Source organism: Vigna unguiculata, chromosome 2 (assembly GCF_004118075.2).
Source record: "Vigna unguiculata cultivar IT97K-499-35 chromosome 2, ASM411807v1, whole genome shotgun sequence".
NCBI classification, from domain to species: Eukaryota; Viridiplantae; Streptophyta; class Magnoliopsida; order Fabales; family Fabaceae; genus Vigna; species Vigna unguiculata.
In genome coordinates this window covers 17,380,434-17,398,301 of record NC_040280.1, presented here as the reverse complement: position 1 = coordinate 17,398,301, position 17,868 = coordinate 17,380,434, and the positions used below count along the sequence as shown (strand labels likewise).

General features: G+C 32.7%; 1 protein-coding gene across 2 annotated transcripts; it reads left to right on the top strand.

The window, feature by feature from the left end:
- The first annotated feature begins 2,591 nt into the window (after nucleotides 1-2,591).
- On the top strand, nucleotides 2,592-5,625 carry LOC114168262 (phosphatidylinositol 4-kinase gamma 5-like). Of its 2 annotated transcripts, none has more exons than XM_028053024.1 (2): nucleotides 2,592-2,955; nucleotides 3,217-5,625. In XM_028053024.1, the coding sequence occupies exon 2, from the start codon at nucleotides 3,373-3,375 to the stop codon at nucleotides 5,299-5,301; it is 1,929 nt and encodes a 642-aa protein (XP_027908825.1). In that variant the 5' UTR covers nucleotides 2,592-2,955; nucleotides 3,217-3,372; the 3' UTR covers nucleotides 5,302-5,625. The 2 variants fall into 2 exon arrangements, with proteins under 2 accessions (XP_027908825.1, XP_027908819.1); XM_028053018.1 differs by having other exon boundaries at nucleotides 3,210-5,625.
- Nucleotides 5,626-17,868: the final 12,243 nt, after the last annotated feature.

Here is a 17,868-nt window from a genome sequence, read left to right as displayed (position 1 = left end):
AAATTAGTATAACATTCATACCAATAAAAATTTTGATTTAAAATTAGTAAAACACAATATTGTTCCATTTAAAAAAAAAATTAACAAAACATGAGTACTTAATAAAAAAGTAATTAATAAAGTAATATGTTAAAAGGTCGTTTTTAATAAAAAATATTAGTATAACATTTATATAAATAATAAATTTGGTCTGAAATTGAGAGAAACATTATAAATATTAGTACTTAGTTTTGTAAAAATATTTATACTTAATTAATTTTAATCTTATAAAAAATGGATTACAAAAATATTTTAATTATTAAAAAAAAATGGGACAAAATTGAATAGATACACCTACTTAGGTACTAAATTGAAACACAATGACATCTGATAGTGACACTGACATGTGGCATTACAATGCCACGTGGCACTACAATGCCACGTGGCACTACAATGCCACGTGGTACTGACAATGCCACATGTCACACATAGGGACTTGACACGTGGCATTTTAATTTTTTTTTTTTAAAAAATTTTAAAAAAATTTAAAATTAAAAAAAAATTATTTTTTTTTAAAAAAATCAAAAAAACCACAAATTGACACGTGGTACGTTGACTAACGGTGTTAGTCAACTCTGTCTGAAAAGAACCTAATTAAAACAATTTTCAAAAGTTAAAATATAATTGACATTTTTTTAAAACCGGGTACCTATTTGACACACTAACCCCAAACTGGATAATATACGATTAACTAAACCTAATAAGATTTAAGGCAAGAACCTCATCCATGTGAAACATAACCGCCTACCCAAAATTAAATAAAGAAACCCGAGTGGCCAAAGCTAAATTTATTTATTAATTTAATTATTAATTTTTTAGTATGTATTTATTATTTTCTGAACATTATTAAATAATTAAAATTAAAAAATTTATTTTATGAGAATTTTTGGGCTTGATTCTATCATCACATCATGTTTCTTTCAATCAAGACAAAGTTTGTGCATGCCAATTCAGGAGTGAGTCAATGCAGGGAAGCAATTCCCATCTTCTTCACATAACAGTTAGATTGAGAGCGACCTGGTCCAGATAAACCGTCTGATCCTCTGTTAGGATTTGATGAACTTTTCTAATTAAAATTTTATTTCAATAATATTTATTTTAATTAATTATTTATAATGTAATTTATCAAAATTAAATTTCATTTTGTTTGATTAAATAGTATACTTTTTGCACCAAAATAATATTAGAACTTTATTTAACCCGAATTAATATCGTCACCAAATTCCCTGTCAATCTGTAAATGAGATTCGATCAGTTAAAAAAAAAGAAAAAAAGTACGTGATCGATCTAGATACAATTCTTACACTTAATCTGAACCGTACAATCTTATCAAGAAACCTATGATCTAATTTTAGGACCCACAACAACATGATGTTCTTACTTTTGGTCAAACTATTTTAATTTGACTCATAATTTCTTTTCCTTTTTAACTTGAATTTGGTAATCTTATCTTTTCAATTATTTGATCTAATTAAAAATTTTCCACTTTTAAGGTTCAATCAATATGGCCCCTTACTAATTTTGTCCTGGAATTTTCACTTAACCAAGTTAATTCAAGTTGATTATACCTCCTGTTCAAATTTTATTAATTGAATAATTAAATTTATTTAAAGAGTACAGTATATTTTATATTAAATTTTAGTCTCCTCAAAATATTAAACGAAAACTGTCCTTACATGGTAGGTTATAATATTTATTTAATCAATAATTATTTTTTTAAAGATCTAAATCAGTTCATTCTATTATATTATGTGCATTAACGAAACACTATGTAACAATCTGTATAAGAAGAATAAAAAAAGGTAAAAGGTGCAGTATGTATATATTACCGGATACACGAGTTGTATGCTACTTATGTTTTTTAGGAGTTATGGTAATTATTTCATCTCTTAAATATACTTTAATTATTTAATCTTTGAAACATATTTAAGTTATATCAAATTATTAATTTGACTTATAGATAAACTAAAGTCACATAATTATAATGAGCTATTATACAAGGTAAATATTGTATATTATAATACTAAAAAATGTATTAACATAATTAAAATGAATTATTAAGAGTGTATAATTATAATAAACAAACTAAAATGTAATAAAGCAGTAAATGAAAAATAAGTGAGATGTTGAAAGAAAAGAATTAAGTGAATGCTTATCCATAATAATGAATGAGCATTGATTAGGCGTTAATATTTGTAGGAAAGGGTAGTTTTGACATTGAAGAGGCGCACGTGCGAGAAATGCGTGAGCAAGGAGAATCGACGATGCAAAATCACCGCACAACATTGCTGAATCGCTTCCCTCCTTCGCTAACTGCATTCCTTGACGGTGACTCCTCAGTCGCACGTCACCCTCCAGTTCCTTATCTCCACGTCATTCTACCCTCACACGTGTAGTTATCGCGCGGCAAGATCCAACGGCTCTCATTCCTGGTTCTAGACCCTTCCACTCTCCCATCACACACAGACAGAGTAGTCAGCTTCTAACCATGGTTACTTTCTTAACCGGCCTCCTCTCATCGGGTTAAAGCGAGAAGAACACTTCTAGCGTGAGCAAGTGAGAGCGAGAAATACAAAGCACACGGAAAAAGAAAAATAAAAAAGAAAGACAAGAAGAGAGATATAGAAAGGGAAAGTGAGAGAGAGAGGGTTCAAAGGTTCAACAAGCTTTTTGCGTGTTGTTGAGAAGAAAACCCTCCGAGTCAACTCGGACGAGTTGCCTCATCGTACGGTTTCGTCCTCGGACCCTGTCTTCTTCCCCTTCCTTAATCCTCATTTTTCCCTCCCGGAATCGTCGTTTGCTGGGTTTTGCACTGTTTCGCTTCGATTCGTGTTCAGATCTCGCATTGATTTCAGGGAGTACGAATTCTAGTCTCAGCTGAATCGACGCTGTTCAACTTCTCTCCCTTGATAAGGGGTACTTTCATTCCTTCTGTTCAATTTGTTGTCATCTTCTAATTTTCCCTCACAGTCCTGATTCATGATGCTCTTAACATTTATGTGTTTTTTTTTTTTATTAACAATAGCTTCCAAAGTATATTGAAGCTGATTTTTTATGATTTATTTGCACATGGGGTTTATTTATGAATTGTAATTTAGCCATTTTGTAATATATATATATATATATATATATATATATATATATATATATATATATATATATATATGCAGATTTTAGGTGAAAACTTGAAGTCATGGTTTGGTTGATGTGAGAAATTAATGATCGTTGCGAGACATTGGAATAAAGCTTTCACTGTAGTTGACAACTACTTGGGAGGGAAGAGAACGAATCTTTCTTCCGCTGTTGTCTTGTGCTGTGGTTGTTGTTCTGTTGATGTCTCGGAAACTCGACAGCCCTGTGCAGACTCAGATGGCCGTGGCAGTGATAAGGAGCAGTCCGCTTGGGAGAGAGTATCATGGGAAGCAACCCGCTGGGCGAAGGCGTGTGTTTGTGCAAACAGAGAAAGGGTGTGTGTTGGGTATGGAGTTGGATCGGGGTGACAATGCACACACTGTTAAAAGGAGGTTGCAGCTTGCTTTGAATGTCCCCATTGAAGAGAGTAGTTATCTGACTTTTGGGGATATTGTGTTGAAGAATGACCTTAGTGCCGTTCGGAATGATTCTCCCCTTTTGCTCACTAGGGGGAATCACATCCATAGGAGCTCCTCCACGCCGTGTCTTTCTCCAAAGGGGAGGGACATCCAGCAAAGGGATAAGAGTGGCCCTATTGAGATATTGGGACAGTCGAATCGCCTTCATAGGATCAAACACATGATCAAGGACATTATGAAGGCGATTAAGATGGGGATTGATCCGATTCCAGTGCATAGTGGACTTGGTGGTGCATACTATTTCAGGAACAGTAAGGGGGAGAGTGTTGCAATCGTGAAGCCCACTGATGAGGAGCCTTTTGCTCCAAATAACCCAAAAGGTTTTGTTGGGAAGGCACTTGGGCAGCCTGGGCTGAAGCGATCGGTTCGGGTTGGGGAAACCGGGTTTAGGGAGGTTGCAGCATATCTTCTTGACTATGATCATTTTGCCAATGTGCCGCCGACTGCACTGGTGAAGATTACACACTCGGTGTTCAATGTGAATGATGGTGTGAATGGGAACAATTTTTGGAGGAAGAGGTTGGTTAGCAAGATTGCGTCTTTCCAGCAGTTCATTCCTCATGATTTTGACGCCAGTGATCATGGTACATCGAGCTTCCCGGTTGCTTCTGTGCATCGTATAGGGATTTTGGACATTAGGATTCTTAACACAGATAGGCATGCTGGGAACCTGTTGGTTAGAAAGCTTGATGGCATTGGGAGTTTGGGTCAGATGGAGCTGATCCCCATTGATCATGGCCTCTGCCTTCCTGAAACTTTGGAGGATCCATATTTCGAGTGGATTCATTGGCCACAGGCTTCAATACCATTTACGGAGGATGAGCTTGCCTACATTGACGATCTTGACCCTTATCGTGATTGTGACATGCTGAGAATGGAGCTTCCTATGATCCGAGAGGCGTGTCTCAGGGTGTTGGTGCTGTGCACCATTTTCCTCAAGGAGGCTGCGGCTTATGGCCTTTGTCTTGCTGAAATTGGTGAGATGATGACTAGGGAGTTCCGCAGGGGAGAGGAGGAGCCCAGTGAACTAGAGGTTGTTTGTTTGGAGGCGAGGAAGATGGTGGCGGAGCGGGAGGAACCATCTCCCAGGCCCTCTCCCAGGGCTGACATGAAAGAGGATGAGTTTCAGTTTGATATAGATTATGAAGAAGTTGGACTAGATTTTACACCAAAGATGGCACTGGATGACCCTTTAACCAGAGCAACTTTTCAGCCTGCAGTTGGGAACGGGTATGGTCGCAACCCGCTTTCCAAATTGGATGAATGCATCGAGGAGGAGGTCGAAGGTGAGGGAGAATCTCCTCAGGAATTTGTTACCTATTCTGCTGAAGAAAAAATCCCAACTGTTTCAGAACTTTCTGCCACACTGAAAAATACCATTTTAGATGGGAAAAACCAGAATCAACAGAAATATTCTGGAGGAAAGGTGGATAATGGCCATTTTTCAAATTCATCATCTGGTCATAAGAGTGCCAATGAGCAGCTTCCTGCAAGCATAAGCTTTGTGGATGTGGCAGATATGACTGATGATGAATGGACATTGTTTCGGGAGAAGTTTCAGGAGCTGCTGTATCCGGCATTTGCTAAGAGGAAATCGATAACCTTAGGTCAGAGGCAGAGACAGAGGCTTGGTACTTCGTGCCAGTTTTGAAGTTGAGCAATACAATGGTATGATAGGGAGGACCATAGACGAAGAAGAATAAGGCTTTGTAGGTTTTAGGGAAATGCATTAAGGGTTGTTAAAGATAGTTCTGGTTTATGAGATTTGAATGAGTGCTTTGGTTGGAGAGAGAACCTAGGAAAACCTGCTGTAAATATGCTTGGCATCAGCTAAGTGGTGAGCCGATTAGTTTAGTTGTTTGTATTTTGATTTCATGATTTCATTTCTTCTTTACCCCTCCTTCTCTTTGTAGGATAAAATTGTGAAATGAAACTTGTGTATATAATGAAATGGCATGTGCCCTTTTTTCCGTCATCTTATGGATTCGTTACGTGCCTATGTACTGTGACGAATTGTGCGTAAACGTGATAGATGCGGCCACAATGGTGGTCTCAAAACATTTCAAAATCTTTGATGTTGCATACGAACTTGCGCTGATGTTTTTTTAGACCTTCATTCATGTATATGTGCATGTTTTTTTCTAAAAACCTTCATTCAGCTGATTGCATAACTATCTGCGCACTGAATTACTTGTGTTAAATGATTGAGTTGGTGAAATGAGAAATATTCTATATGGTTAAATTTTCCAAAATAGACCCGTCATGTTCGGTTCGATTGGCTTGATTTGATTAAATATCAAGTTTAGAAGTATTGACATTGAAAGAATGATTTAACAAAGATTTAGATTAGGAAAACTAGTTTATACTTCAGAGTGATACTTGAAAATTTTTGTGAGAGAATCGGTTTCTTTTGGTTGATAAAATATAGTATTTAGTGTATGTCATGTGAAATAAACTTTACTTAACATGGAAGGTAGTGATTTTTTTTACTGTAACATTAGTTGATTTACTGTGAAAGCCCACTATTAATTACAACAAAGTATGGGGAAAAAACAGCCTACAGGACATTAATTCAATAGTCAGTTTTCTGAAAGCCAGATTCCTACTACAATATTAATATGTTTATGGACTGGTTTGCAAACAATTCAATAATCTTGTAGGGATTAATTTAATTTACTTACATACTTTTCTGTATGCTTAGTCTATGGTTCAATATCCAATAATTGATTAAGAGTAACATGTTTGTAACTTTATGTTGATACAGGTTAAGAAATCATGATATCTAGATAACTTGTGTCTTAAAATTCAAAAAGCTTAATGCATTTAGTCACTTCCCTATCTTTGAGATGTTGATGACACTCGGTTTCTTTGAAAAAGACATCTTAAGTGGTGGGCGTAGAGTAAAGGAATCCAGTTTAATCAAAACCGTGGATCCTTTTGTTGCATTGTGCCATGATGCTTCCAAGACCTGCTAAACCAGACACTTTTGTCATCCAGGCACGTGAGTACCCCATGCTAATGAATGGATAATTTTTGTATCTACATACTTATAAGTTCAATGTGTTTTAATATGAAAAATCAAATTTTGAAGTAGAATTAATATCGGAGAACTTGATCCAATCTAAATAAAGTAAATTCTGGTATCATGGAAAAAAGTAAGAACGGGTTTGCACATTATGAAATTTCAATAATAATCATTAAGGTGAAAAACTAAGGTGAAAAACTGTTTAATTCTTAATAAATAGGAAAACACTTTATGTGTTTGTATTTTAATATTAATTTACATGGAAAATATGAGAGATCTCACACTGTTGAAGTCGGCTTCTTTTCTTTTTTTCAAAATGGATGTGATCAATTATCTGAATTATTTTTCTGCCGTCCCAAGTATTCGAATGTTTTAATAATCTTTTATACCGTGCTAAGAAGACAAAAAAATAAATAAATAAAAATTTTAAACCAAATCTACCTCGGTTAATTTGTTTTGTAACCTATTTATGGCGTGTATTGAAGTGGACACGAGTGTAACTTATATCTGGTTGTTTAGATTAATTGGTAACCAGCAAAGGCTGAAGTGCTAGAAAACAACAAAGGTTGCGTATGATGAAGCAGCAGATGATGCAGTGATATTAGCAAGTAGTAAGTAGCCACCAAACCAAACCGAACCAACGTAGGAAGATCACAAGAAATGGTCCCACTGAACCATTGGACAAGAATGTCTGGCTTTTCATTATGTCGAGAGGCTCAATCCTCCTAATCGATTTCAAGTAGTTATTAATGCAACTTAATATCTCTTCAATTCTCCTGTCTACAAGAAAAGGAGGCAATAACAAAGCTCTTTTCTCTTGTTTCCTTTTCACCGATCAAAACATTCAAGAAAGCTAAAATCACATTCTTTAGAGAAATTTATGCAAATTAGATTTAAGAATTTAATTCTAATAAACTATTAGATTATATAAGTTTTATATTTTCATAAAATATATTTTGGTACACGTAATAATTTAAATACACTTTTCATTTTAAATTGTCTCAGATATTTACAAAATAAATTCTTAACTCTAAAATAGTCAATTATGTGATGATTAACTAATAAATCTTAACAAATTTGAAGTCAAAACGATGACAATTCATAATTAAAGACTAATATATTATTTTTTGACTAAATAAATTCAATATGTTAAAATGGATATTTTCTTAAAGAAATAAAAGAGCCTAAAGGTTGATTTAAACTAAATACAATATATCCTATAAATGTAGTAATAAATAAATTTTATTAAAGCTTTTGTTCCAATTTTTTTGTGTGTTTTCTTACTTTTTCTCATACTAATGTAATTTTTATTTTTGTTAAAAAAATCAATACAGTCTCTTGTATTAAATTAATGTTAACGCGATTTAGACGACGACAATTAGTACAAATGACATATAAATTTGTATAATTTCAATGACCTCGAAATCACCTTGGTGTTATGTTATTATTTATATAGTCATATAATCTTTTAATGAATGTCAACACTAATTTAATGAAATAATTAAAACACTACATTGAATAATTCCAAAAATTAGAATAAAAGAGAATAGTAAAGCTAGTAAATAATAGTAATTGGAGGTCTAAAGGCACATATAATTCTACCAACAATTCTTAAAAACGGGGTTAAGCATGTCATTTTGAGTCAGTTAGATAAGCGTAGAGAGAATTGGTGAAAGTGTTGATGAGCGACAATCTAAGTTGCAACAACTTTTGCTGTGGATCTGATAGGATTTTGCATCTCTCATAATGTTGGTAGATTAATAATAGTTGCCATTAAGGGACATAACTTAGTATTGAATTTGTAAGGAAAATATTTGTTAAGGTAGCGTTAAGAGATTTGTCTGATTGTCCAAAGTGGAAAATGACTTTTTGATGAAGTGGCATCCTAATCTGTGCCTATTTTTTCTTTTAAGTCTTCATTGCCACTTGTTCTCAGACTTCACCAATGCCAAGCATTTAATGCTTTGCATTGCATTGCAAGTTAGAATGATGCATCTAAGAGGAGGAAAAGACAACAACAAGAGTGCAACTCAGACATGTCCCATTGTCCCCTTAATCTCCATCCCAAACCAAACTCATAGTAAATCAATGATTCAAACTATTATTATAATTATGTTTAAACATGTTTTTTGTTTCACTATTACTTCTTATAATATTTCGTCTTTTTAGTTTTGATTATTACTTTTTAGCTTTCCAATATATCTATTTTATTTTAGTTTTTATAACGTTTTGTTCATTTTAATTGTTTCCTTTCAAAAAATGTTTTACAGAGATTCTAAAATAAACAATCTATAACTCTAGAGACTAAAACAAAAATATATTGAAATGTAATAAAACTTTTTCACAAAATCCAACCGTTTTTAGAAGATTACAAAACAAATTATGTCTGTATTTTAGAGGGGAAAAATAGTATATATAACTCATTTTATTTTTATTGATATTAATGGTATTTTTATGGTAAAACCCTACTATTTGAGCAATTAATGGTTAGGTGATATCCAACACTTCACATTTATGAACTTTTAATAGTGAGACATATTTGGATTTTTTTTTTATCTTATATTAGGATTTGATGTTTTTTTTTCATATTAAACCTTTTTTTTAAAAAATATTCAAATAAGCTTTCCTCATATTTGATGTTTCTTTAATTTTTTTTTATTTCTTTTGGAATGGGTTTATTTTATAAACAAATTTAGCACTTGATAGCTTAAGGGGTTAGATTAGATATTTACAGTTCATCCATTAAAGCAAGGCATCTTCTAGCCACACACACTTGTAAGAACAAAGAGTGATTTGTGTGAATTGTTTGTGAAGAAGGGAAAGTTTGAATACAGGTGTATGATGTAAATGTAAGTTAGATTGAGTTAAGAGCACTTTCTGACGTGAATCACAGAAAAGAATAATGTCATAGCTGTAGGAAACAGAGCAAATGCTTCTTCTCTTTCACTCAACTTTCATCATCAACTCATGTGGTTTAATCCAATTCTTTTAGGAAAATAATTCTTCTTTATTCCTGACACACAAGAAGATTATCACACAACGAATATCTACTTTTCTTTAACTTATAATTTAAATGAGTTCAGTTCTGAAAGTTTGATAATATCACCACATTGATCTTAAGATTTAAAGTTTTTGCTTGCAAAATAGTTTAAATTGTTCACTATAATATTATCATTATATTAACTACTGAATTTGAAGTTATGTTTTTGTAAGATATGTGCGAGTACACCAATGGTGACTGAAAATCTCTTCATGATGCACTGCAATAAAGCATGGTTTCTTATCATTATTTATGCATACTCCTATATGTGCTTTTCTTTCCAATGGGGAAAGATAATATTTTTCGAATTGTAGGTTTTGTATTTCTTTCATGCGTTTTTTTTAGGACATCAATATTTAACTTTAAATAGCCATTATTTTGCCCTAAATATGATAAATATTAATCTCGAAACGTTTGATCTTCTTTTCCAAATTCTTTCCTTGAGTTAAGACAACAAAACAAAGGATGATAATAAAATTATGGAACACAGGCCATTTCTTCCTGCACCTTTATAATTTCAAATTGCACCCCATAAATTTTTTCATTTCAAATTGTATAATTTGAAATGTAATGTTTTCATTTATTTCGGATTTTACATTTCAACAAAATAAAAATTCATTTTAAATTGTAAAATCTGGAATAAAAGGTATTTTAGATTGTACAACTCAAAATTAGAATAATTTTTTTTATTCTAATTTATATATTTGGAATATAAAATAAAAAGTAATTTCAGAATAAAAGATTTACATTCTGGACTACACAATGTGGAATAAAAAAGAATATATGAAAGTGAAGGTTGAAATTATGGAGGTGCAGGAAGAAATTGTCTGGACTACATAAAGCGGCCCAAGTGATTATTTGTTCTGGACCACATGATTTCTGAACTGAGCCTTTTTCTTTTAGTTTTTGTTCCAAAAGGCATGTTTATCTTCATGCATAAATTTTGTCTTCAATTTCTTGTAGTTAAAGTGGGAGTGATCTTTATTACTTCAGCACTAGAAAAAAAAGTTTTTAAACCATGTTTGAAACAAGTTTATAATGATATTAATTCAATGAAGTACGAAGAAATAATGAAGATTTGAGATTCTACTCTTTTGTTATGTATGGTGATGTTTTGTTTTTTTTTAATGATTGTTGTAATTTGTTTCATTGTGCTGTTAAAAGTAGCTCGAAAACAAAAAATAAGATATTTATATGGAGGAAAACGATGACGAGTATAAGAAAAATAATCGTTATTGTAAGATCCACTTATTTTTTTGCCCTAAATGTTTAAGGGCCTACCCCAAACTGTTGGGTCTAAGGCTGGCCCATAAGGTGTCCAAAATCCCTAAAGCAGTCTAACTCTCTCATTCTCCTGTTTTCCATAAACAAATCAGCTCCTTTTCCCCTCTTAGCAAACTGCAGCCGCAAGCTCTGCTAGGGTTTGGTCTTTACCCCTTGTCAAGTTCGCTTAAACTCATTTTCTCTTCTACGTAAGTTACTTCTCCACCGTACCTTCTTTATTTCTAGCTCTGTTGTCATGATTCTAACTAGGGTTCACCTTGGTAACCCGTTTTGAATCTGTTCCACTATTTTCCAGCTCACTAATATGCTCCTAGAGCTACTGTGCTCAACTGTTTGAGTGTACGAGTCTTTTGTTAGCCTTTTTCCATGTAAGGGAAGCTAGAGTTTTCATATCTTCTTAATATCTGCTTGTTTTAGCTTTATTTTGTGTTTGATATGCTTGGGTGTTGTTGTGATTGTTTGGATTATGGATAAATGTGTTGTGGTTTGCAAATGCTTGACTGTTGCACGCGAGAACAATGGTGGGTACTGGTTTTCTCGCCCAAGCAAGTGTGCCTCGCCTAAGCGAGATTAACAGCAACTCGCTCAGGTTTTCTGCTCGAGCTGTCGCTCAAGCGACGAGCCTTCGTTTTGAGCGAGGGGTAATCTCGCTCAGGCAAGGAGGTCTCGCCTAAGCGAGAAATCGTAGAAGCCATTGTTCCCCTGTTCGAGCTCTCGCCTGAGCGAGAGAACCTCTCTCGCTTGAGCGAGGTCTTCTAGCCTGAGCGAGACTAGGGCAGGTTTGTGCTCTAGTTTTGTTTGGTTCTTTGATATGGTTGCTTTCTCGTTTGATAAAGTGTTTTACCACAAAAGCCTGATGTATGATGCCATGTACATTGCATGAGATTTAAATGAGGAAGAGATGTTGCCATGTTGGATATGAAGTGGAAAGTATGAATTGATTGGTGGTTTGGTTGAATAATTATATGAGACTTGGTATGCATGATAACTTTATGATTGGTTGGTGAAACATGCTTTTGGTATGGTTTGGGACGTAATTCCATGAATCTCTAGGTGAGATCCCATGGTGGTGCATCATGGTCAGGACGTAATTCCACGAAGGTTTCGTGGTGGTGCCTCATGGTCAGGACGTAATTCCATGACCCCTGTTAGTGAGAGCTCATGGTGGTGCCTCATGGTCAGAACGTAATTCCACGGAGGTTTCGTGGTGGTGCCTCATTATATAATTTAGTAAGGATTCAAGTAAGGATTGCATCCTGGCACTCTAAAGAGTCACTTAGTCTCACGTAGAGCGTACTGACTCAAGTGGTGAGAGTAGCAGGAGGCCCTAGTCTTTGGCAGGATAATGGCCATAGACGTTTGAAGGTTAACCTTGTGTGTGGTAAGGTGAAACCCATTGGCAATGGCTCTACAGAGCAATAGAGACCACCACAAGTGCAAGCATCTAGTGAATCTGACTGATTATATGTATCTGGATAATTGAGTCTTAATGTCTTGCTTGTCGGTCATTACATGCTTGGTTGATTTATGTACTCAGGACTTTTAAATTGTATGTTCAATTGCATGATAAAAACCTTTTTACTTTAGCTTACCCTTTTGTTTGCTTGTGTGTTCTATGCGTGATTTTCTCTTTTTGCGATGATCATCAATTTATTGATGTGAGCATATGTGGGAACTACTTGTGGTCATCAGGGTGATGGAAATTCCGTTGCATAACTTATCTTGGGTTGGATCCTGCTTCATCGAGTTTCTCTTTTAGGGTTGTGGCCCATGTATTACCTTGCTCTTTGAGCATTTATTTTGAATATTGTTGAACTCTTATTTTGTTTTGCTAATGGCATCATGGTGTGCGTCAGTCTTCTGTTCCAAGTATTTTGAATAACTGTAAGGAGTGACATTTCCATTCTATAACAATCCTCTTTTATTATATTGTGTGATGTTTCATTTAATTATGTTATTATTTAAATAGAACGTTACAATTATCTCATTGATTTGCAACAAAAGGTTTTATTATAATTGTCATTGATTTTCTTTATTCACATATTTCTTTTCTTTTGCTTTGAAACTACTTTTAAATGATAATAGATGTAAAAATGGTCATTGAAAGTGCCTTATGATGATATTTTATGCAACAATTGTAATTATACTCTTTTTTAATTGTTGTTGTACTATAATACTTACGATGGTATTTAGTCCAATAATTGTAGTCATGTTTTTTCTTTTTTTTAATTGTTGTTATACTATAATTTCTTAACACTTGTATTTATACGTATAAAAACAAATATATACGATGAAGATTCTTGTTTGGAAGATGATTGGATGCAACAAAATTTGAAGAGATGTTGAAAAAGTGTCTTCGTTTTCCAAGCTTTTAAAAAAACCTAAACATCTCATTCTCAAGAAAGGTTTTTCAAGGAAGAAGTTTAAGGAATAGTGTTCTCCTTTAGTAACTTTTGATTGAGAGAAAAATTTGTAAGAGTAACATTAATTATAATAGAATATAAAATTGACTACAAGGATTATTAGAAAACTATTTATAAGTGGATAGCTTTTCACTATTCTAGTATAAATGAAACTTAAATTCAAATGCTACACCTAAATATAATGTACGTGTAGCTTGTAAGATATTCTACTCCTTATACAACTTATAAGGGAAGTTTCTAATATGATTTGCATGCTAGACTTCCAATGTGAGAACCTTCTCCTCCTCCTCCAAGGTCTCTTTCACTCCATGTTCTTCTACATGAGGCTCCTTATTGGCCTCAACGCAAGTAGCTTTGGTTGACTATGGTTGACCCAATTTGAGGCCCATTGTTAGCCCAATTTGAGATCCATGGTTGGTCCAATTTTCAAATCCAAAATTATTTACAAGTCTACTAAAAGATAGTTACAAATTTCAAATATTTTAACTCTAATACAATTATTTACAAAGCTAAAAATATTTTTTTTAATATTCTACACTCCAAATAAATAAAACCTTTTTCATTATAGCTTCCTCTTCTTTAATTTTCTTAGACCTAATATATTCCTTCGTGAATGGTCCTCCATCAAACCTTCTTTTCCCTTTACAAAGATTTGTCCTTGAACTTAAATCATCCTCAAATTCAACAACCTCCACAAAAGGAGATAAATAATAATTATTAACAGTACAACAATGAACAATATATTCTAAAGCATGATCTAATTGATATGCATTATCATTTATCATTTTAAGAACTTGGAATGAACCATCTTATCTTGAATTGAATTTTGACTGCCTTTGAGAAACAAACTTTTCCTTTCTCAAATAGAGCCAACTCAATCTATTTCCTAAAAGTTTAGTCCATTTCTCCATTTTTTGTCATAATTAATATATTTTTGAGTTTGTTTTCCAATATGGTGTTTAACCTTCACATGATCCTTCTTAACAAACTCGTATCTAGATACTTCTTTTTTATGTAATAAAGAATTTGTATTTGGAAGTGGAAGTAAGTCTAGAAGAGTGATAATGTTAAAATCATATGCAACCTCAAAAGCAGAAAGATTAGTAGTTTTATGAACTACTCGATTATAAGCAAACAATATATGCAGAAGATATCTGATAATATTGTCGTTGATGCGATCAAATTAATACTACTTATCTATAACAATTTCAATATTGTTAAGAGAGTAGTCAACAAAATAGAAATGGTAAAGTCAACCCTAAGTCGTCTCCCAACGAACATAGAATTGATTCTCTAACAAATTAGTTCTTATAAAAACTATACAAAAGAGCTAGTCAAATAATAACAATATAAGAGGATTAAGATAAACAAAATAATACATGAAAGAAATAAATAGGATTGAAAATAGATAAAGACAATAAGAAATAAAACATGTTGATTTCACTATTTATTATTGTTATTGATTTCTTGTCTAAGATTTCAAATTAATCAATGTAACTTCTCAATTAATTTGTTGGCATCCTCACTTTTAATGAAAGTAACTTCTCAATCAAAAGCAAGAACTTTATAGATTAATCATAGTAAATTTAACCAAAGTAACTTCTCAATTACATATTAGGTTTAATTAGTCGGATGGTACCCACTTTCGTTCGGATGTTTCAGTTTGGTCCACGCTTTTAAAAATGTTTCAATTACGTCCCAACTTTTGAAAAAGTGTCTCAATTAAGTCTCTTTCAGGAAAAAATTATTAACCCCGTTAACAGCGTGCCACATGCCAGTCTCTGGATTTTTTTATTTATTTTATTTATTTTATCTTTTGAATTTTTTAATTTGTCACATGGGAAGTCCCTGGTGTGACACGTGGCATTGTCAGTGCCACGTGGCAAGTTAGTGACACGTGTTAGTGTAACTGTCGAGTGTTATTGTCTTGATTTCAATTTACTACTCACATATGTTTATTTGTTTCAATTTAGTCTCAATATGTTTTTTCAAAATAGAGAAATATTAACTCTCTCTTATGAGTATAACATTTATACAAGTAATAAGTTTGCTCTCAAATTTAAGAGAGACAATATTGCACTATTTTGAAAAAAAAATATATAAATAATAAGTGTTGTCTCAAATTTCAAATTTAAGAAAGAGACAATATTACTCTATTTTGAAAATGACGTTATAACATATTATATTTTGTTAACTGGTAACCCATGTTTTGTTATTGATGACTTTTGCAACTAAATTTTAATATAAATATCAATACTTAATTTTGTAAGTCATTTTTAATAACAAATATGAATATAACATTTATGTAAATAATAAATTTCGTATTAAGAGAGACAATATTTCTCTATTTTGAAAAAAAATGGGACTAAATTAAATCAAAACGATATATGTGGGGACTAAATTGAAACAAATAGACATATGTGGACACTAAATTAAAATCAAGACAATGACCCTTGGTAGTGAGACTAACACGTGGCAGTACCTTGCCATGTGACACTGTTATGTGACACTAATAGTGTCACATGTCACACTAGAACCTAACACATGACAAAAAAAATTCAAAAAAAAATTTAAAATTCAAAAAAATTCAAAAATCCAGATACTGACACATGGCACACTGTTAACGGCGGCGTTAATAATTTTTTTCTAAAAACCTAATTGAGGCACTTTTTCTAAAGTTGGGACGCAATTGAAACTTTTTTTTAAAAATGGGACCGGAGTGCAACATCCGAACGAAAGTGAGTAACATCCGACTAACTAAGCCTAAATATTACTATACCTAATCATGTTTATTCTTTTCCCTCTTATATCTAATAAAAACTTAATTAACGAAAGTAACTTCTTGATTAATTATAATTAAAGTTTTCACCTTTAATCAAAGTAACTTCTTAATTATTAGCAAACTTCATTCAATCGTATGAAAGTTTCTAAATTTAACTAAAGTAACTTCTCACTTAAAATTTTAAAAACCCTTTGACTCATATGATTATTATTTTATGTAGATTTAACACTGTGCTAACTTGTTACAATATAAAAACTATTACTTTTACTAGATTATGAACCAAAAGACATAGATGAAAATAAATCACAACAAGAATCAAAAGAACAAACAAATTTATTCATCTAACCTTAGAATCTAATTAAGAAATTACAATGAAACTAACCCTTAAAACTTAGTCCTCCATGGAATAGAAAAGTAACATAAAAATAGAAGAAGAGAGGGTGGAGAGAGAGAATGAAATTAGGTCCCCCTAAAGGGTTCCAAAATTCCAAAGTTGCGAACTTGTCTTTTCTACTTCCCCTTTGTCTCTTTATATAAGACTTGGACTAGACTTTTCTATTGCTAAAATCTCTCAAATATTATTGGTTGTTCCTCTTCTGGGATGAGCGCAATTAATGGTTGTTGGGCGCTCCCCTGCTAGGTGGTCTAAGACGCGTGTTAGGCGGCACTCACTTCATGCACCTCTTCTAATGAAGCTACAACCTTCTTTTATCTATTACTCTTTTGGATTTATTAGGATCACATCACCGCTAGGCCAAAAGCTATGACCTTTAGTTAGGGTGTAACTCTTAGCATTCCAAACACTACGATTTGAATGTGACTTGACCCTCATGACTTTTGTCATGAGAGAATTGATGCACCCTGCAACAGTTTTTATATATTTGATGCACACAAAGCTAAAATAGTCGCAAAATCTAGAAGTGAAAAAACTTTTTACATAAATAAATATGGGTTCAAGTATTTACTAATTATAACTTGCATAGATATCATTTATTCGACACTTAAAAATTATGTTAACACATTATAACCTTGATGGTGAATCTACATATTGTAAAATATCCATCAATGTTGAAAAATTGGATAGTGAATGTGTTGTTTTTGTACATGGGTCATGAACTCTTCAACATAGATATACAACTCTTCAACACTTCAAAATTATGTTAACACAATATAACTTCCACAGTGAATCCTACATAATTGTAAAAGATCCACCAATGTTATAAAATTGGATAGTGAATGTGTTGTTTTTATACATGGGTCATCATCAACCAAGTAACAATAGTGATTGTGTATAGAACATCTTTAACTGAAAATAGGATATAAGCTTTGAATTTCAACAGCCAGCAAAACAGAGTCATTGATTATATTGTAAATACAGATTAAGAAAGTTGAACGAAAATAAAACCCCAAAAGTTAAATAAAAGTGAACATTAATCTAATATTTAGATTAATAGTTAAACATCAGGACATCCAACAACAGGAAAAAAGTTAAACAACGAGACTAATCTTTGAAAAATAACATTACGTAACAGCTTTTTGGACTACTGTAAAATTGGTTAAAAGGAGGTTGTTTATGTTCAGCAAAATCTAGTTATAGTTGCAGACTGATGATACTATTCATTTATAGTTGAATATCTATCGCTAAATTCATGAACATTCCAATA